Here is a 22,099-nt window from a genome sequence, read left to right as displayed (position 1 = left end):
GTTCCTAGCTGGCGCAAGGCGCAAGCTCTCGTCCTCTGTCAGAGTCCCCGAGCACTCGGGGCGGTGGCAGTACACAGGCAGAGCCAGAGCTCGCCGCCAGCCACGTGTCCCAGCCAGAGAGCCAGGGGGCTGTCCCGCGAGGGCGGGCCCGGGAGGAGGGGCTGGGGCGAGAGGACGCGCGGGCTGGGCGGAGTGCGCCTGCGCGCGGCGTGGGCCGGGCGGGGGGTGGGGTGGCCGTTAAAAGCGGTTCTCCGCCCCGCTTTCGGGGCCATTCTCCGCGGCGCGCAGGCGCGGAGCTTTCTCCTTGTCAGTCGGCGCCGCGTGCGGGCTAGTGGCTCTGTGGCGGCGGCTAGTCAGCAGCACCATGAGCGGCTTCAGCAGCGAGGAGCGCGCCGCGCCCTTCACCCTCGAGTACCGAGTCTTTCTCAGTGAGTGTCGGTGGCCCACGGCCCCTCCCCTCCCGCCAGCCCATTCATTCCCGGGCCGCGCCTCGCCTCCTACCCCGGCGCCTGCGGCCCGCGCTCCTCCCCTCGTCCCGGGCGCGGGCAAGGTTCCTCGGGCTGCCCGGGGCCTGGGCCGGCCCTCCGGTTTCACACGTCGCGGTCGCAGACGGGATGGCGAGGCTCGGCATTCCCCTTTCCCACGCGCGGTGGGATCCGATCCCGGGCCGGGCCAGTTCTGCAGGTGTCCTGTTCGGGCGGGCACCGTCTGATGGGAAAGGAAACCACCGAGTCACCTTAGAAGGCTGTCTGGGGGTAAACTAATCCTCGTAAGAGGATTGCTTGATTTGGAGGAACTGGGGCGGGGTGGATGATTCCCTGAGGACCTTAATTCCTGAACTGTAGCTCAGCTTGTGGGCATCCAGCAGGGTCCAGTGCAACCCTGCGTTCTGCAGACGGGGAAACTGAGGCCGGGGTCAGGAGCGGTCAGTGGAGGACCGAACCGATTCCCCAGGGTAGCGCTCCTGCCCCTCGCGCCGGGCTGTCCCCGGTAGCACAGATGCTGGGAAGGCGCCTTGTGAAACAGAAAGCTGTTCCCTTCAAGTCAAACAGGTGACGTCAGTCTGGGAAGCACGAGTGAGAAAGTGCCAAGTTTTTGCCCCTGGGCAGGGAATCGGTATCTGAGGGGGACCCACCCCAAGTCTGCACCTCGAGCTGCGCTTAGAGCCCCGCGCGCTGCGGGCTGGCTGAGCTCCTCTTTTCCTGGCGCACGACCTTTTTTGTCTGGCAGGTGGAGGAAAGCTACCTCGGGGTTATCTCTATCTCTTACTCCCCCTCCCCCCCGCGCCCCGCCAAGCTTCTAGAACAGATTATTGGAGATGTCGGAGGCGTTCGAAAATGTCTCACCCAAGGCGTTTCTGTTTTAACTGTAAACGGTTTACTCGGGAGGAAACGGGCAGGTGCAGAGAAGTCTGCGTGTGGTGTGTGAAGGGTAGGAAAGAGCCGGAGAGAGGGGGATGAAAGGGAATACGGAGAGAATGAACAAAGCTCCTAGCAAAAAGTAACCAGCTGCGGGAGGAAGAAGAAAGTAAACTCAAGTTTACGCATGTAGCTGAAGGTTACCATGTAAAATCCAGGAAGGGTGGGACTCTCCATTTTATTTAATTTAAATAAGAATTTGATTAAGGGCAGTGTGGGAACTTTTGACGAATAATTCACTAAACTGTTTTTCCTGGATTTAGTGTTGCCTCTGGAATTGCTCCGTAAGAGGGATTTAGAGAGGTGACCCTAGATTTTGAAGGTGGAGGGATGATTGGGGAATTGTCTTAAAGCAGTATTAAAACAGTAGTTTTTAGGGGCGCCTGGGTGGCTTAGTGGGTTAAAGCCTCTGCCTTCGGCTCAGGTCATGATCCCAGCGTCCTGGGATCTACCGGCATCTGGCTCTCTGCTCAGTGGGAAGCCTGCTTCCCTCCCTTTCTCTCTGCCTGCCTGTCTGCCTGCCTAATTGTGATCTCTCTCTCTGTCAAATAAATAAATAAAACTTAAAAAAAAAAGTAGTTTTTACTTAGGTTATGTAATGGTCATATTTGATGGCCATTATGGAAGACCATAGCCACTCCTTGACTTTGGCACTGGCTAAAGTAACTTTTTATCAGATAGAATTCTCTGGGACTTAAGAAATAACAATAATTAGAAACAACTCTGTAATTACATAATTGTAAGGGTTTTTTAAAATCACAGAATTCTTAGCACCCTTCCTTAGAGGATTTTTTTTTTTAACCTCTGTAAAGTTAACATTTGCCAGACTCTAAAATTGATAGTGGAGGGCACCTGGGGGGCTCAGTTGGTTAAGCATCTACCTTCTGATGGGGTCGAAATCCCCGCCCCCCCTTCCTGGAATCAAGCCACATGGGGCTCTGCAGGGAGCCTGCTTCTTCCTCTCTACCTGCTGCTCCCACTGCTTGTGCTAGGGTGCGCTCTCTGTCAAATAGTTAAAATCTTAAAAAAAAAAAAAAAAAACAACCCAAATAAACAAAACCTGATAGTGGATAGGATTGCAGAGTCACAGGTGACTCTGAAGGGGTGGGGGTGGGGGGGTGGTCATTGCTCAGTCTTTGCTATTCCACCTTGGTTTTTAAATATGAAGGGATATTGTATGGACTGACCCTTAGGTTTCTTAAAGAATAGTAAGGAAGTTTTGAAATTACTTTTTGGACATGGTAGTTAGATCTTTAGAATATAGAAATTACCTGTGAAAGTGTTGTTGGAACTTGATTATCCTTAAGAAATACAATAATCTAACATGGCTCCTGGAACATTACTTAAGACAGTGGGGTTTTATAATTCAAGTTCTCCCTGAGCCCAGTTATTTCATTAGTTCTGTAAACTGTTAACTGATATAAGATCAGTCCAGTACAATTTGATCCCCTTTTATATCCCAGTCACTGCTAGACTGGGGATATAAAATAATATAAGGCAGCCCTTGCCTTCATTGTAGAGGCTCGTATCTGTTAGACACCTAAGGAAAGCATAGGATGAAAACTTAACCCAGTCTTGGAGGGGTTAGGAAGGTAAAGTATACAACCAGTTTTTCTGGTGTGGGAATAAAAAATGTCTACATCACTCTTCTGGTGAGTGGTGTTGATAATGGAGGGAAGCTCTACAAGTGTGTGCAGGGGGGTATCTTTTTTTTTTTTTTCAATTTTATTGTAAACCTAAAATTACTCTAAAAATTAAATATTTTGTGTACTTAATGCATCTGGAAATACAGTTAACAAAAAATTAGTAATAACTTTTTCTAATTCATTTTGCAGAAAATGAAAAAGGACAATATATATCTCCATTTCATGATGTTCCAATTTATGCAGATAAGGTAAGATGTCCTCATTTAAACAGTCTCTTTACTCAGATCAGTTAGTTCTATATGAATTTTCATATAGGTCTTAATAAAAGCTTAAAATGCCTCATTGTGCTGTGAGTTAAAGGTACATTGACTGAATAAGAAGTCAGTCTTAATTCCAGATTATTTGGCTAAAGAAGCAACTATAAATTGGGGAAGGAATAGAGGAACAGACACAAGCTGCCTTGGTTTAGGAGCGCCTGGGTGGCTCAGTTGGTCAGGTGGCCGGCTTTTGGTTTCTGTTCAGGTCATGATCTCAGGGTCCTGGGATCGAGCCCTGCATTGGGCGGGGGGGGTCCTCTGCTCAGCAGGGACCCTGCTTCCCTCTCTCTCTCTGCCTGCCTCTCTGCCTACTGGTGATCTCTCTGTCAAATAAATAAATAAAATCTTTAAAAAAAGAGCAAAAATAAGCTAGAGTATTCAGTGACTACAGGAAAATTCAGTAATTTTAATGGGTTAGTAGAGTTAAGATGCATAGTGTTAATAAAGGTTGAGTCTATGGGCTTTTTTTCCTTTTTCTTTTTTTTTTTTTTTTTAAAGAGAGAGAGCTGGTATGCAAGTGGGAGAGGGTGGGAAGAGGCAGAGGGAGTAGGAGAGAGAATCTTAAGGAGGTTCCATGCCTAGTGTGGAGCCTACTGCGGGGCTCCATCTCACGACCCTGAAATCATGACCTGAGCCAAAATCAAGAGTTGGATGCTTAACCAACTGAGCCACCCAGGGCGCCAGGTCTACAGACTTTAAAAAGAGAGGTCTGTTCCTATGCTCACCGGTGAGCTGAAGAAACCACACAAATTTACCACAAATTGGTAAGAATCTTACTTTGCTAGGAAAAAATATCTACAACTATATATTCCAAAGTTTTTGTGATCCTTTGGAGGTAGAATTGCTAGTGACTCTTTCTGTTTTTATTTTCATTTTGCCTTTTTATATTTTCTAGTCTTTTTACAAAGAGTGTGCATTATTTGTACAAATTTAACTATTTTGTTTTCATTCATAGCTTTAGATGCCTTCCCAATAGTAAAAGATTGTAGTATATTTTGGAACCAACACAAGGACAAATGTCTGCTTCCTTTTTATACCTTTAAAAATTCTTTTTGGGGCACCCAGATGGCTCAGTCTGTGGTACATGCGACTCTTGATCTCAGATTGTAAGTTTGAGCCCCACATTGGGTATGAGATTTTTTTATTAATGACCTCATGATGATGGAGTTTAAATGGTGCAGGGGCACCTGGGTGGCTCAGTTGTTAAGTTTCTGCTTTTGGCTTGGGTCCTGATCCTTTGGGTCCTGGGATTGAGTCCTGCATCAGGCTCCCGGCTCTGCGGGAAGACTGTTTCTCTCTCTTCCATGCCCTGTGCTGTGTTCCTTCTCTCGTGGTGTGTGTGTGTGTCTCTCTCTTTCTATCAAATAAATAAATAAAATCTTTAAAAAAAAAAAGAAAGAAAGAAAGGAAGAAAGAAAGAAAGAAAGAAAGTAAACGGTGCAGACCCAGGGGTCCCTGCTGAGCACGGCTCCCACACCCCTGAGGATGGGCCCCTACTGACTGCCCAGCCCTCAGTCTAGCTGAAGGCTTCTGCTGCAGCTCATCCTGGAGACCCCAGGCCTCCCACACTTCGCAGAAGAACAAATTGCAACCCAGACCCCAGCGAGAGAGCCTGGGATCCTAGAAGCCGCACGCCGCCAGTAGAGGAGGGAGAGCGAATTGGCAGCAACATCCAGAACCTGAGTGGGAAGTGGAGGGGTGGGCTATTGTGGTTTTTTGTTGTGGTGGTATTTTATTAAATTTTTCCTTTTCTTTTCCTACTTATTTTGATGGACTACCCCCAAGACTTCAGGGTTTCCGTTTGGGTCTAGTTTAGACCAAACTCACGTGGTGCTTCTGAGGAGCCTGCCTGAGCTTGGCTCCTCCTGGAGACAGTGGAGCGCATAGCTGGAGGCCAATTATGTGCCACAGTTACGGAGGGACCTCTAATTGGCATGGTTTTCCTGTGGGATTCTGAAAGTTGTACTTATTCAGAAACTAATTTGTTACATCTGATTTCCCGGGAGTTGATAGGAACTGCAGAATCCTTCCTCTTGAACTGGCATTTTTTGGTTGGCTTGATTGTCTGTCTGGTGTATAATTAATACATATATATGTATATCAAAGTACTTTACAGTAACCTCTCATGCCATTTTGAGTAGTTAAGCGGTGATGATGACTGAAAGTTTATTGATGGTATCTTGACATATAGATGTGTTAAGGAAGAAAAATATTTTCTTGACACAGAGTTGGTTTTATTGTGTGTTTGTGTCTTAGTCTGTTTGGGCTGCTGTGGCAAAATACTGAAGACTGGATAGCTTAACCACAGCAGAAATTATTGCTCACAGTTGTGGAGCCCGTAGGTCTGCGATCAGGGTGCAAACATGGTTGGGTGAGGGCCCTCTTCTGGTCATGGTCTTCTAGGTATGTACTTACGTGGAAGAAGGAGCCAGGGATCTCTCTGGAGCCTCTTCTATAAGGCACTAACCCCATTCATGAGGGCTCCAGCCTCATATCTTAAACACTTCCCAAAGGTCCCACCTACTGTACAATCACCATTGAGGGTTAGGATTTCAGCAAATGAATTTTGCAAGGGATACAAACATTCAAAATAGCTATAAGAAACTGGACAATATTCTAGCCAGCGGTCATGTGCTTCTAGCAGTTGCGATGCTTAGTTTTTCCAAAATAGGACACAGAGACTACATTTTGGTGCTGTGTAAAACATCTTCACTCAGATTATTCTGCGACTCCTTGAAGTCTTTGTGGGACTGATTGTTGCGATAACGTGGGATTGCTCAATGAAGACTCAGCCTTTGCACCACCCTGGGCTGGCTCAAAAGCACAAGCTCTTGCAACAACTCTGGATTTCACCAGTGGTCCAGACCTCAGTGACCCTCAGCACTTGAGATTCTTGTCTGAGAAGCAGGAAAGAGTTCTTTTGTTTTGTTTATGAGGAAGTTTATACAAAACACAAAGAAGGGTGTGGCACACAAATTATTTTGGATTATAGCCTAAATAAAAGATCTGATTAATTCCATTGGTTAGAGAAGAGTGTGATTTTTTTTTTTAATGCCAGTGTGATTAAGTTTATGTAAATAAATTTTTATGTGTGTGGCTGTAGACTTTATCTCTAATATGGTCAGTCATTTGAGGAATGATGATCAGGGAATGTACCTTTAAGACAACTCTGTCAGCTCTACAGGAAAAATGCCTGAAGGCTTATATTGGGAGCATATGTAAACATGGAACTATGTTTCTTTTTTCCTCTTCTAAGAGAAAGTCAAGCTTATAATAGGTTGATGCTTCAGAAATTTAACAGAATTTTTTTGTAGTTGTGTATCATTCTCTCTTTTTTTAAAAAGATTTTATTTATTTATATGAAAGAGTGTGAGAGAGCATAAGCAGGGGGTGTGACAGAGGGAGAGGGAAAAGCAGGTTTCCCACTGAGCAGGGAGACTGACAAGGGGCTCCATCCCAGGACCCCAGGATCATAACCTGAGCTGAAGGCAGATGCTTAACTGACTGAGCCACCGAGGCACCGTCTTTTTTTATCTTTTTTAAAGATTTTATTTTGGGGGCACCTGGGCGGCTCAGTCGTTAAGCATCTCCCTTTGGCTCGGTCATGATCCCAGGATCTTGGTATCGAGTCCTGCATCAGGCTCTCTGCTCAGCGGGGAAGCCTGCTTCCCTTTTCCCTCTCCCCCTGATTGTGTTCCATCTCTCACTGTCTCTCTGTCAAATAAATAAGTAAAAATCTTAAAAAAAAATATTATTTTAAGCAATCTCTACACCCAACGTGGGGCTTGAACTCACAACCCCGAGACCCCGAGATCAAGAGTCACATGCTCTACCACCTGAGCCAGCCAGGCGCCCTTGCAGTTATGTATCATTCTTAACTTTCTAGAGAAATCTTTAGAGGTGATATACTCAAGTGGATGCTTTGTGGATAACTCACTTCCTTACAGGGTTTGTATTGTTTTGAATTTTCTATTCCTTTTTATAGAGAGCTCCTTAAATGGAAATTTTTTAAATGTCACTGAATTAGTAATTTAAATATTGTTTTCTTCCTGAACTTTGTATGTATATGGAATGGGTTTTCTGGATTTTTGTTTTGTTTTGTTTATCTTTTGGTTTCATGTTTTCTAAACCAAAGTTAGAACTGGGAACAGATGAAAACTGATGGTAATTAAACTTAATCGGCATGTCATGGGGCACCTGGGTGGCTCAGTTGGTTAAGCAACTGCCTTTGGCTCAGGTCATAATCCCAGGGTCCTGGGATGGAGCCCCATGTCGGGCTCCTTGCTCAGCGGGGAGCCTGCTTCTCCCTTTCCCTTTGCCTCCTACTGTGCCAGCTTGTGCTCTCTCTCTCTCTGTCAAATAACTAAATAAAATTTAAAAAAAAATTAAAAAAAAACTTAATCGGCATGTCATAACTGAGAATAAACTGCTATCTCCCTGCCCCACCTCTGCCCCAAGTCACGCTTGCAGGTGACTAAATTTTGAAAACAGATATTCTAACCATAATCTCTGTGGTCTGTCAACTTTGTCAAAAAGGTAAAGTTGGGATGGATGATTAGATATGTGTATAACATAGAGCCACAATGCCTGGCTTTATAGGAAAGTCTCATTAAACAATAACCAAACAAAATGGTTATTTCTTTAGCCTTTCAGAGCTCTATTTTATAGAGTAAAAATCACTGAATCAGGAATAAGGAATGTAGATATTAGTCCTGGTTTTGCTACTAACTGGCTTTACGATATTAAGCAGGTTACTTCCCCCCTGTGTAGGGTTAATCTTGGTGGTGTTTTTAGATTACATTCTGCACTGATGTCCCGTGATTCTGTGTGTATGGCTTATTGATGAAGCCTTATTTAAGATCGTTGTAGAGGCTCCTGGGTGCCTCAGTTGGTTAAGTAATGGCCTTCGGCTCAGTTCAGGATCCTGGAGTCCCAGGATTAAGCACCGAATTGGGTTCCCTGCTCAGCAGAGAGCCTGCTTCTCCCTCTGCCCCTCAGTTTGCTTGTGCTCTCTCGCAAATAAATAAATTCTTAAAAAAAAAAAAAAAAGATCACTGTGGGGGAAAAAAAGGTCAAAAAATATTGTTACCGGGGCACCTGGATGGTTCAGTCGATTGAGCATCCTACTCTTCCTTTCCGGCTCCAGTCGTGATCTCAGCGTCCTGGGATTGAGCCTTACCATGGGCTTTGTGCTCAGGGGGTGTCTGCTTGTCTCCCTTTCCCTCTTCCCTCTTAGGAGCACACTAGCATGCTCTTTCTCAAATAAATAAATAAATCTTTAAAAAATATATATTGTTACTATTTGTCGAATGCTTCCTGTGGCTTAGGTACTATGCTAAAGCCTTTATGTGGATTTTATCATTTAGCCATCATGTCGTGTCATTCTCTGAGCTGGATTCTTTCATTAGCCCCATTGTCAAGGATCAGCAACTAGAATTTCTAAATGACAGTGGCAGCCTTGAAACCCAGGCATTCTGACTCAGAACCTTTGTTTTTTTTTAATTAATTAATTAGTTAATTAACTTGAGAAAGAACAAGTGAGCAAGCGGTTGGGGCAGGGGGCAGAGGGTGAGAGAAAAGCAGGTTCCCTGCTGAGCTGGGAGTCCTGGATCCTGACCTGAACCCAAGGCAGAGAGTTTAACTGACTGAGCCACCCAGGCATCTCTCAGAAACCTGTGGTCTTTACCACTGTGCTATATACTTCCTTGAATGATTATGTGTGTGTGGTGGATTTTACTTTGTGCCTTTTATATTTTCCAAATTTCCTACAGTAAATATCTGTTTGATAATGCAGAAGAAAAGGTTTACTTTATTTATTTAAACTTAGAATTCAAAGGAAATGCCTAAGAACTTTCTTCCTTTGGATAGGCTCTGAAGTCTTCTGGTCCAGAGATTCTTGGTGACCTCTAGGCCCTGAAATGGCCAGGATGGATTTCTGAGGTTCTGTGAACTCTATGACACTACAATTTTGTGTATATGTCCATTTTTCTTGGGAAAGGTTCTGTGGTCAAAATTGTTAGTCGTTGGGGCGCCCGGGTGGCTCAGTGGGTTAAGCCTCTGACTTTGGCTCAGGTCATGATCCCAGAGTCCTGGGATCGAACCTTGCATCTGGCTCTCTGCTCAGTGGGGAGCCTGCTCCCCGCCCCCCTTCTCTCTCTGCCTGCCTCTCTGCCTCCTTGTGATCTCTGTCAAATAAATAAATAAAATCTTTTAAAAAAATTGTTAGTCGTTGAAAATCATAGAAAAATTTGACAGCTGGAAATGCAGTCTTTTGCTTGATTTTATAAAGAGAAGAAAGTAAGTAGATTGTGGTTATAATATCTGTTTTTAAATTTTAGTTCTATTAATTAATCAGTCAGTCTCTTTAATTAAAGTTCTCTTAAAGCTCATCTGAATGGGGGTGGATAGGAACTTATTCTTAGTTATGACACATCAGTTAAGTGTTTTTTCTTTTTTTAAAGATTTTATTTATTTGACAGAGCACAAGCAGAGGGAGCAGCAGGCAGAGAGAGAGGGAGAAGCAGGCTCCCCACTAAGCAAGGAGCCTGAGCCCGATGCAGGCCTCCATCCCAGGACCCTCGAATCATGATCTGAGCCAAAGGCAGACACTTAACCAACTGAGCCACCCAGATGCCCCTCAAATAAACTTTTATCATTTGTCAATGAAATAATTAGAATCCATTTACTTTTTCTTTTTCAAAATTTAAAAAAAAATTTTCAGCTTTACTGAGGCAGGATTGACAAATAATCATGTGTTTACGGTATACAGTGTGATGTTCTGATGTATGTATACACTGTGAAATGATTCCCCCCAATCAAGCATACTGACCTCTTCATCATTTCACATACTTACTTTCTGCATGTGTGTCGAGAATACTTAAGATCTACTGTTTTAGTAGATTTCGTTAAACCATGCTGTACATTAAGATCTCCAGAATTTAATCGTCTTATAATGGAAAGTTTGCATCCTTTAATCAGCATTTCCCCTTTTCCTCTAGCCCCGGCAACCATCATTCTACTCTGTTTTTATGAGTTTGACTTTTTTAGATTCCACTTAAAAGTGAGATCAGACAGTATTTGTCTTTCTCTGATTTAATTCACTTAGCATAATGTCTTGCACGTTCATCCATGTAGTCACCATGGCGGGATTTGGATTTCCTTTTCTTTTAAGCCTGAATAATATTTGTGTGTATGCGTACACATGTATTTATGTATATATGCAACATCCGTTGACGGACACTTAATTTGTTTCTGTGTCTTGACTATTGTGAATAATGCTGCAGTAAACATGGGAGTGCTCTTCAACATTATGATTTAATTTCTTTTGGATATATACCCAGAAATGGGATTGCTGGACCATGTGGTAGTTCTGTTTTTTGGGTTTTGTGGAACCGCCATACAGTTTTCCATAATGGCTGCACTAATTTATATTCCCACCAACGGTGCACAAGGAGGAATCCATTTATGTTTAATAGCTTAGAGTATATCCTGTAATCAAAAAACCAACTTTGAAAAAGCCTAAAACTAAGGGTTAAGAGCCATTGTCACTTGGGGAGCACTTAATAAGGTATAATATCCTTAGAAATGATGAAATCTGGTACACCTTTAAAAAAATTTATTTATTTGACAGAGACAGTGAGAGAGGGAGCACAAACGGGGAGCTTGAGAGGGAGAAGGAGACTCCTTGCTGAGCAGGGACCTCCCACCCCCCAATGCAGGGCTCGATCCCAGGACTTCGAGATCATGACCTGACCTAAGCCACCCAGGCACCCCTGGTACACCTTTTCAAAAGCCCTTCCTGGGGCTGGAACATTTCCTTATTCATTATGTGAGCTCTTCTGATAGGGATTTTATATCCCAAAATTATTCTACAGGTGAAAAAAAAAAAGGGCAAGCTGCCCTTGTTTTTTATTAGCCTCTTGCTTGATGTCGAATCTCTAGATATATTAGAAAAAAATCCTCTCTACCACCGTTTTCTGCGAATTTTATTGCAAAACGGAAAAATAAAAGGAAGGATGATGGAATTAGAGAGTGATTTTGTATTTCTTCCTATGTCTGACATTTACTTGATTCCTGAAAGTATCCAGAGAAAAACATGATGGGTCAACTTGAAAATGCTAATTTAAGCCACTTACGTAATTTTGCAATATAGCATGTCATGTTCAGTAGGCTTCAGATCCCGTGTTGGAAATAGATCATAAGTCATGAGGTGTTCAAAGGTCTCCCAGTAAAGACATATTTAACTTTACTACTAAGATTCAGAGATGGCATATAATTAAGAGCATGTTCCCTATATGCACATACTTACTTTAGTAGTAATAGCCTACCAAAAAGCTATAGCCTGTTCATTAGTAAACAACTCATTAGACTACTCATTTGACCCACAAGAAAAATAACCAGTTTGGAGATGAAACGTATGGTTACCATACTACTGTAATATTCCTGTTTAATCAGTGAAATTAAAAGACTAATCAAGATATAGGTTACATTTCTTCTATTCCTAAGATACTTCTGTTTAAAATCTTTTTGATTTAGGGGCACCTGGGTGGCTCAGTTGGTTAAGCGTCTGTCTTTAGCTCAGGTCATGATCTCAGGGTCCTGGGATCAGAGTCCACATCAGGCTCCTTGCTCAGCAGGGGACCTGCTTCTCCTTCTCCCTCTGTCCCTCTGGCTCATGGGTGTGTGGGCGAGCACGCATGCCCGCACGCGCGCTCTCTCTCTCTCTCTCTCTCTCAAATAAATAAATAAATAAATCTTTGAAAAAAATAAAATCTTTTTTATTTAATGGAGTGATGTAATTAATTTTAGCCTTAAGTTTCTAATCTCCTTAGAGTCTGGACACCTTTAACATTGACATTTTTATTGGTGAAATGATCATAAACATGGGAAATAAGACTGACTGTTATGTGTTGACTTTGGGAAGTCAGAGCTAAAACTATGGTTTGCCTTTCCTCTGCCTCCTACAGGCTTGTCAAAACCATCAAACTAGGGGTAGAGGTTAGTACCTCTTCCTTCCTTCCTCTGAAACTATAAGGAGCTGAGAGCTTGATGCCAAAGCAGGGATTTAGAATCAGAGCATAATAAAGTGGAGAACAGAGTTCTAAGCAGCTCTGAATGGGGATAATTAGCCCACAGACCCAGGATTGAGCTAAGTCATAGTTGAAACCAGTTGGGATTAGAGAAAAAAGGCATGGATTTGTAACTGGGTGATACGAAATATCCTAAAATCTTGTCTCCGTATTTTAAATGCATAAATGTTGGAAATGTAAGAATGCATGGTTTTTTCCATTTGTTAATTGTAAAATCCCCCAAAACATAAGATTGACCATCTTCAGCATTGTTAAGTGTATAGTTCGGTGGTGTTGAGTACATTCACATTGTTATGCAACCATCGCCACTCTTCATCTCCAGAATTCTCTTCAGTTGGCATAACTGAAACTCCCCCCACCCCCACCCAGACTCCCTGGCAGCTATCCTTCTGCTTTTTAAAACCCTCTATGAATTTGACTTCTTTAGATACCTCATGTAAGTGGAATCATATGGTATTTGTCCTTTCGTGCTGGCTTATTTCATTTATCATGTCCTCAAGACTAGCGGTGAATAGAATAAAAGCTCTTTTAACTCCCTAAAAGTCGGATCTCCAAATCAGGTTGTTCCTGTGTGGAGGCCTCAGGCTGGGGACAGCTGGGGGGCGTCCATAAACCTGGGTGAGGGATCTTGTCTGTGAAATGAATGTTTAGCACCTCTTCAAGGGTTCATCCACGTTATAGCATGTGTCAGAATTTTCTTCCATTTTTTGGGTTGCTTCTACATTTTAGATACTGTGAATAATGCTGCTAGGTCATGGGTGTACAAAGACCTCTTCAAGACCCTGCTTTTGGTTCTTCTGGATATATACCCAGAGGTAGAATTGCCGGATTATATGGTAATTCTATTTTTAATTTTTTGGGGAATTGCTGTTTTCCACAGTGGCTGTACCATTTTACATTTCTACCAACAGTGCACAGGAGTTCCAATTAGAATGCATAGTTTAACAGTAAAAGTGTTTCCAGCAATGGAGTAATTGGTTGAATTTCTTAAATTGCCCTGAAAGGCCAAAGGATCACTGGTCCCCTGAACAACTCCCCGAATTGTAGCCATGGTATCTAGGAGAAATAAACTATTCTTTAGTAATAGTTCCTGCTAAAGAATGAAGCTCCTGTTTTATATTAAAATACTTAAGTAACACCTCTGTTGTGATAATAATTGGAGAGAATAATTACTAAAAGCTATAAGCTCATTGCTTTTAAAAAATATACAGTAATTGCTATGGCATCTCTGTAAACATTCATTTTATAGACAGGATCCCTCACCCAGGTTTGTAGACACTGTGGACACCCCACCCCCCACCCCAAAGCTGTCCCCAGCCTGAGGTCTTCACACAGAAACAACCTGATCTGGAGATCCAACTTTTAGGGAGTTAAAAAGAGCTTTTATTCTGTTCACCTCTAGTCTTCAGTGCTTGGAAAAGTAGCAGAACAGTGGCACTCAATGATTCATTATTTGTTGAAAGAAAATGAATGAATCGGCTCTGAGGCTCTTTATAGGATACTCCTTGCTATTTTTTGGCCTAGCTAATTTCTTTTTTTTTTTTTTAAGATTTTATTTGTTTATTTGACAGACAGAGATCACAAGTAGGCAGAGAGAGAGGAGGGAGCAGGCTCCCTGCTGAGCAGAGAGCCCATGCGGGGCTTGGTCCCAGGACCCTGAGATCATGACCTGAGCTGAAGGCAAAGGCTTTAACCCACTGAGCCACCAGGTGCCCCTGGCCTAGCTAATTTCTAAAAAGCACCAAACCTTCAGACATTTGGAATTCTTCTGTTTGCAGTAGAGTTATCTTACCATTTTCAGAAAGATATTTTCTTCCCTGTAATGTTGGTTCATCCTTTCTTTGTTGGTTCATTCTTTGTTTTCTTTGCCTGCTTGCTTCCCATTGTAGTTACGTAGGTTTGGAATATTAGGTAATGTGGTTTTTGAGGATCTATACATACTTTTCATTTAATTCAATTAAAGTGCTTAATATAGTTACCAAATTTCAAATTCTTATATTTATCTCTATTTGCTACTTTTTCACTTGAGATAATTTATTCACTTGGTAATGTCTTCTTTAAAAAAATTAACCAATCTCCTTGGTTTTTCCTTCTTAGTTACTCTTTTACGTGGTAACAGCTCCATCTTGTGAACCTTTAGGATATTGCTGCTGAAAACTGAAAAGTCCTGACTCATTCATAAATGCAAAGATCTTCCATTTTAATACCTGAGGAGTGGTACGAGATGGACATAGTTCTCGAAAACATATAGTGCGGAAAATGAAATTTAATCAAGGATTAGGTCTACCCATGAACAATGTATTACTTTTTCTAAACCACACAGGTATTACTTTACAGGGATAGAGCACTTAGACAGTCCTGGATTTAAATATCTCTAATTTTTTGTGAGTTTTATATCAGGTAGGTGTTAAGAGGCTTGGAACAGAAACGTGTGAAAAGCTTTAGTCTTCCCCGGTTTGACAATGAGCTTACATAAGTGACAAAAGTTTTAGACCGTGAACTGTAGCTTTTCTGTTTGATTAAAAGGAACAGCAGGATAATTATTGGCTTAAAACCATTGACTTACTTCCTTGCAACTTACCAGTTTGCTTTTCTTTTTCTTTTCTTTTTTTTTTTTTAAGATTTTATTTATTTATTTATTTGATAGAGAGCAGGAGTGAACACAATCGGGAGAAGGGGAGAAGCAGGCTCTCTGCTGAGCAGGGAGCCCAACCTGGGGCTGATCATGGCCTGAGGTGAAGGCAGTCACTTTATGTACTGAGCCACCCAGGTGCCCCTCAGTCCCTGTTTTTGATGTGAGGTAGCAGAGAAGTAGTCCTAAAAAGTGTATAGCTACTAAGTGATTTTCATTTGAAGTCCACTTGTAAAAATGTACATTTTATAAAAGAACAATTGCAGATTTGGCTTCATGTGTGTCTTTTGCAGAAGCTGTAAACAGAAAAACTGCATTTCAAGTTTTATTCCTTGGTGAAAATAATTTTCTGACCATTTAGAGCTTGGTTTAAGGCTGTAAACTAATTATAGTAGAACTACCATGGGTTAAAATATTTTTGGAACTTTATGTGCTCTTCAATGTCAAATTTCTTGTCTTTTTGAGGAATACTTGATTTTTTTAAAAACATTTAAGTTGGGAGGAAAATGTGGGTAATCAAGTTGATTGATTTTGTATGAGGCTAATACTAAAGTATGACAAAGTAATTAAATGGACTTGGGGTTTATCTTACAAACTGCCGCTGAAGTCAGAGTTCCAGAAGCATCTTGAACAATTGCAGTGCCACTGGGGGAAGTGAAGAGCCTTTGAAGATGATCGCTTTGAAGATGGCCTTCCTCACACATACAAGTTTTATTATGTTTAAAAACCCTTTCTTTATAGGAACATTCTTACCTACCCCCCAACATTTTATTTTGAAAAATTGATTGTTTACTGAAACATACAAAACAGTTGAAAGAATTATACTAGAGACAAGCATACACCCACCTTGATTATACAGTTATTTTGCATATTTGCTTTATCTCTTCATTCATTAGTCAGTCTGATTTTTTGATGAATTTTGTTGAAAGCCCATTGACTTCAAAGGTCCAATCCAATGAACACTTTAACTTTGGAAGAACTAGGGTGTGCTCACTTAAGTAAGAGAACCAGTTAGCTCCTGTGACCTTCTCCATTCTGTTTTTTTCAGGATGTGTTCCACATGGTAGTTGAAGTACCACGCTGGTCTAATGCAAAAATGGAGGTACGTTTCCTCTTATGTTGATAATCAGACTTAGGATATTAATTTGGACCTAGCCAAACTGATTTGCTCAAGGGTTCGATAGCTGAGGTCGAAGATTTCCTTGTTGCTAGTCCCAGTCTGTTTTCCAGTTGGATCTCCTGTTGCCTGCCAGTCTCTCACTTGAGCTCCAACTCATTTACTGTTTGCAAATATGCCATGAACTTTCCTTCCCCCACGCCTTTGCTTCTGGCATTCTGGAAGCCTGGAATTACCTTTTTCTCCTGTCTTGTTCCCCTAAAGTTCATCACTGACTCCTCCCCAGAGTGAAACAGGCTTTCTTTAGTTGCCCCAGCCACCTGTGATTTTATTGAAATTTCTGTTGCATTTTGTTCTTTCTGATGATACCTAATAGGTTAGGCTTTTTGTTGTAGATGTTACATATTTTATATCACTTAAACTTTTTGACTGTAACCACATTTTGTATATACTATATACTCAAATATTTGAATAAATTTAAATATTTTAAAGGAAAGTTTAAGTTGGATGATATTTATTTTGCCCTTTTACTAAAAACCTTAAAACATTTATCAAATGTTAGGATTTATTCCAGGTAAATTAGTTTTTGCATTCTGGAATAAATAAATTTTTTTTTTTTGTTTGTTTGTTTTCCCTTCTATATACCTCAAATAAGTTTTCCACTTAAGGCTGTTTATGGAGTAACTTTTATATCAAATCATAAAAATGTGAGAGGTAAAGTAAGTCATTAAAGTGGAATTAGGGGATGTGTATTCCTTAATTCATTTCCTTAAATTCTTATCTGAATAGTATTTTATATCCAAATATACAATGATTTGAAATTTTTTATTTCAGATAGCTACAAAGGACCCTTTAAACCCAATTAAACAAGATGTGAAGAAGGGAAAACTCCGTTATGTTGCAAATTTGTTCCCTTATAAAGGATATATCTGGAACTATGGTGCCATCCCCCAGGTATGTCTCTGATTGCTCAAAATGTACTTTTTAGCTTATAAAAAATTAACCTACTGCTGCTAGTGAGAAAGATTTAAACACAAGCAGAAAGTTTATGCTATAGATGTTAACAACATAAGAGTAATTATAATACTTTCTTGAACAACTTATTTCCAAGATAAACTGAAAGATAAAGGTTTACAATGTTTAAATTCACATTTGAAAGTTTATTCTTTTCTGAAATCTTTATTTTTCTATATGGACTGGTTGTAAAGCATGCACATGGTTTCTTTACAGAATGAGTAGCAAACCCATTATAAGAGCCTATATGTATATATAGCCTAGTGGCTGAAAGCACTGATTTTTGGTACCACATCCCACATCTGCTGTTTGGCTCACCTAACTTGCCTTTCTTGCTTCCTGAGACCTGTCTTCTCAAGATACTATTAGCACTTAGCTCTTATGGCTATTGAACTTTGCACATGGAAGCTTTTACATTGAGAGGCCTGATTTCTTCTTACCGCCAGTCTTTTTGTGATAAAGTAGTAAATGGGGTCCTGTTTCCCTAAGCAGCCAGCACTTTGAGGAGGGAGGCTCTCTGCACTGTTTACCAAGTTGTCCCCAGCACCATGCCAGTGGGTATAGTAGGTTCTTATTTAATATTTAAGTGAAGAGCCACTAGAATCATGTCTCTTATGAGTAAATGATGGCTATTTAATTCCGATTCAGTAGGCTAATGCCTGTGGTACTGAATGATTTTTCCATGAAATTCTCAATTTTACTCTTTTCCTGTTGATAAATGGTTTGTTTTTATTAGCCAGTAAGTCTCTTAAGTGCAGTCTACTGTGAAACAGTGTGAAAGTTACCAGAACACAGAACACACTCGCCGAGCTTGTTAGGTAATCACAGAGTCGTTTGTCTGCCTTTATAGCACCTCACTCTGTATTTCAGTTGATTTAGTAGTTGGCCTCAAAACGTCGTCCCTTTGGGAAGACACTGCCGAAAGACTTACTCTTCAGGAGGCTGGATTTGGCTTTGTTGCATCCAGTCTTCCTTTATGACCCTTCACTTTTCTGTTTCTGCCTTTCCTCCTGCTGAGTAGGCGAACACATCTGAGAAGTAGGTTCTAGATTGGGGGAGCAAAGAACTAGAACAATAGCTACATTTTAAGCTTGTAGACCAGCCGCTCCTCTGTGAGATGCTCTACAAGGAGTTGGGGAAAAAAGCCAGCAACTGAAAGCTCCAGAAAATCCTGATTAATAAACCTTTCAGTCTTGGATCCTGGTCAGTGATGACCCTTGCCACCAGAACATCTCATTTCCATTTTAGTACTATTCTCTCCCCACCTCTGTTGTGGAAATTTGTTCCAAGGAAAATCTAGTTAGAAGATAGTGAACACTAAGAATTCATCAAACGCACTTTACTTTTAATGTATTTTTTAGGTAAATATTTGGTTTTGTATTTGTGCTTGCATGCTCTCTCCGCTGTTAGGTGGTTGGTGTTTGTTTTATACAGCATGGTTATTGGGAGCCTCACTGGCTCCCGGTCCTGTGACTCTTGATCTCGGGGTCGGGAGTTCAAGCCCCCACACTGGGTGTGGAGATTGCTGAAAATAAATAAATAAATAAATAAACTTTAAAAAAAGAAAAAAAGATCATTCTCTGTTTTGTTTATTTATTTATTTAAAATTTATTTATTTTACAAAGAGAGACATAGCAAGAGAGGGAACACAAACCGGGAAAGTGAGTGGGGGAGGAGCAGGCTTACAGCACAGGGAGCCCGATGTGGGGCTCTATCCCCGGACCCTGGGATCATGACCTGAGCCGAAGGTTGATGCTTAACCACTGAGCCACCCAGGTGCCCCCATTCTGTGTTTTAAAGCTCAAAGTTAATTTAGCATATACGGCATAGCATATTTAGCATAATAGAGCCCTAGCAGTTAATTATAATTATTGTGAAGAGTCTTAGATGTGAATAAAGAATTTCTTAAAAATGAGAAGAAAAGGGGCGCCTGGGTGGCTCAGTGGGTTAAAGCCTCTGCCTTTGGCTCAGGTCATGATCTCAGGGTCCTGGGATCGAACCGTGCATTGGGCTCTCTACTTGGCGGGAAGCCTGTTTCCCCGCCCTGCCCTGCCGCCTGCCTCTGCCTACTTGTGATCTCTGTCAAGTAATAAAAAAAAAAAAAAAAAAAAAAAATCTTAAAAAAAAAAAATGGGAAGAAAATAGCTGAAGATTCATGTTTTTGCAGAAAGACTCATTGGATATGACCTTTTAAAGTCCAGCACAGTCCACTTTGTCAGTAGCATGTGTAGGAGTGATACACTCTTGGCCTTATTGTTGTTACTACTTTTTAGACTTGGGAAGACCCAGGACACAATGACAAGCATACTGGCTGTTGCGGTGACAATGATCCCATTGATGTGTGTGAAATTGGAAGTAAGGTAATGGCTCTGAAGTATTTTTTTGTAGTGTTAAGATGATAGTCACGAGGTATACAGAGTTCATACTTTAAAAAATATTATGAATACAATACGAGTATTAGCGAAATAATGATGTCTCTTTGATAAATTAACAGCTTCTGGTTCATCTAAGCATTTGTATACTATAATCTGTGCATTGAAACCTAGTCTAGAAACGTGTGTACATATGCATGCGTGATGCAGGCACGCGTGGAAGAAGTAGGGGTGTTCTGCATGCTTCAGAAGGCACATGGCCAGTCAGCAGGTGAAGAGTACCCGGAGGCAAATTTCATCTCAGTGCAGGGCAGACCTTGCCTAATGAACCGCCCCATGCCAGATAAGCTCATGAGAGGGAATTTCTTTATCATGGTGAGAATTTCTTTATCACGTACGGCTGCTCTAAGATTATGACTACAGTTATATTTCTTTATGATCTGTCTTAGGCTCAGAGAAATAGTTAACTGAAAAGAAAGCTGTCATTGATGTTTTTAACTCATAAAGTTAAGTCGTATTGTATGACTTGCCTAATTCAGCCGGGGGGTGGGGGGCATAGAATTCAGTGATCCATCACTCACATACAACCCAGGTGCTCTCCTTAATACCCATCACCCTTTTAGCCCATCCCCCACCCACCTCCCCCCAGCAACCCTCGGTTTGCTCTCTATTGATAAAAATCTCTTATGGTTTGTTTCCTTCTCTCCTTTTTACTTTTCCCCCTTCCCATATGTTCATCTGTTTTCTTTCTTGAATTCCACATATGAGTGAGATCATATGGTATTTGTCTTTCTCTGACTGACTTATTTCAAGAAAACACATTTAAATATTAGTTTGAAACATTATGGAGGATTTATTCTTTGGCACAATCAGTGACAGTTCAAAAAATATGAATTATCCTGAACCATGCTATTGCTTAAGTAATAAGGGTAATAGGTAATAATAGTAATAATAGGGAATAATAGTAATAGTAATAAGGGTACCTATTTTCAATTTTGATAGGACTGACAGGGATTTGCTTGTTTAGCTTTTTAAAAATTGCTCAAAGGAACAATTTTAAGGTAAGTTTGCAGAAACTTGGCATCTTCCATATTTCTTGTTATCTGCCAAGTAGAACTTTTCTTCCAAAGGTTCATTCTGTAGTATTGTCCTAACTGTGGTTATTGACTCTCAGGTATGTGCAAGAGGTGAAATAATTGGGGTGAAGGTTCTGGGCATACTGGCTATGATTGATGAAGGGGAAACTGACTGGAAGGTCATTGCCATTAACGTGGATGATCCTGATGCAGCCAATTACAATGGTAAGGAAATCTGAAGATCTGATCTATGTCTAAATCTTATGCACCACCAAACTTAACCTGTGATGATAGAATTGCCTTTAGGAAGCAATAAGCAATAAGCCCATGCCTTCAAGCTGTTAAAGAATGGAGAAGCAAGGGGTGCCTGGGTGGTTCAGTCGGTAGAGCAGCTGCCTTCAGCTCAGGTCATGATCCCAGAGTCCTTGAATCAAGCCCCGCGTCTTTATCTCTTTTTATATAATATATATATATATATATATATTATATATTCCAGGAAAGAAAAAAACTGGTAGTTTGTGTTGACGGTTTTCTCTCTTCCTTCTGTACATACTAGCATTTACTTGCTCTATTTATTTATTTAAAAATATTTTTTATTGAGCTATGATCTGCATACCATAAAATTTGTTTTAAAATATATAATTCTATGATTTCTCATATATTCACTCCGTTGTACAAATATCACCACTATCTAATTCCCGAACATGTTCCCCACCCTAAGAGGAAGCCGCATAACCATTAGCAGTCACTCCCTGTTCCCACTTCCCACTGTCCCTGGCAACCATGAATCTATTGTGTGTCTTTATGGACTTGCCTGCTCTGAACATTTCGCACAAGTGGGATCGTATGATAATGTGTCTGTCTGGCTTCTTTCATATAGCATCATGTTTTCAAGTCTCATTCGCATCATAACACATACCAGTACTTCATTCCCTCCCCCTTTTTTTGGTGGTATAATTCACTTAACACAAAATTCACTGCTGTAACAGTTTTAAAGTGTATAGTTCGGTGGCATTTAGTACATTCACAAGGTTGCGTGACCATCGGCACTGTCTAGTTTCAGGACATTTCATCACTCCAAAGGAAGATGCTCCCTCTAAGTGGTCAGTCCCTAGGCCCTTCTCTTCCCAGGCCCTGGCAGCCACTAATCTGCTGTCCGTCTCTATGGATTTTCCTATCCTGGATATTTCATACACCTGGAATTTCACACACATGCGGCTTTTGGGGTCTGGTTTCTTTTACTTAGCATAATGCTTACTAGGTGCATCCATGCTGTAGCTCGTATCAGCACTCCTGCCTTTTTATGGCTGAATTCCATTTGTTGCATGGATCTGTGCCACATTTTATTTATCAGTTCATCTGTTGATAGACATTTGGTTTGTTTTTGACTGTTAGGAATAATGCTACTGCTGTGAACA

The 22,099-nt window shown here is 41.2% G+C and overlaps 1 protein-coding gene across 1 annotated transcript in view; it reads left to right on the top strand.

Moving 5' to 3' along the window:
* Window positions 1–267: 267 nt before the first annotated feature.
* LOC111144909 (pyrophosphatase (inorganic) 1) overlaps window positions 268–22,099 on the top strand; it is a 34,980-nt gene continuing 13,148 nt past the window's right edge. Inside the window, exons 1-6 of the mRNA XM_022499509.1 lie at window positions 268–428; window positions 3,254–3,312; window positions 16,151–16,204; window positions 17,054–17,173; window positions 19,507–19,593; window positions 20,780–20,906. Coding sequence (XP_022355217.1) covers window positions 365–428; window positions 3,254–3,312; window positions 16,151–16,204; window positions 17,054–17,173; window positions 19,507–19,593; window positions 20,780–20,906 — 511 coding nt within the window. The 5' untranslated portion in view covers window positions 268–364. The remainder of the gene's footprint in view (window positions 429–3,253; window positions 3,313–16,150; window positions 16,205–17,053; window positions 17,174–19,506; window positions 19,594–20,779; window positions 20,907–22,099) is intronic.

The sequence above is a fragment of the Enhydra lutris genome, unplaced genomic scaffold, assembly GCF_002288905.1.
Source record: "Enhydra lutris kenyoni isolate GAN:26980312 unplaced genomic scaffold, ASM228890v2 scaffoldscaffold12, whole genome shotgun sequence".
In the NCBI taxonomy this organism is placed as follows: Eukaryota; Metazoa; Chordata; class Mammalia; order Carnivora; family Mustelidae; genus Enhydra; species Enhydra lutris.
Note: the sequence above shows the minus strand (reverse complement) of the source record. Positions and strands in the feature narration are given on the sequence as shown.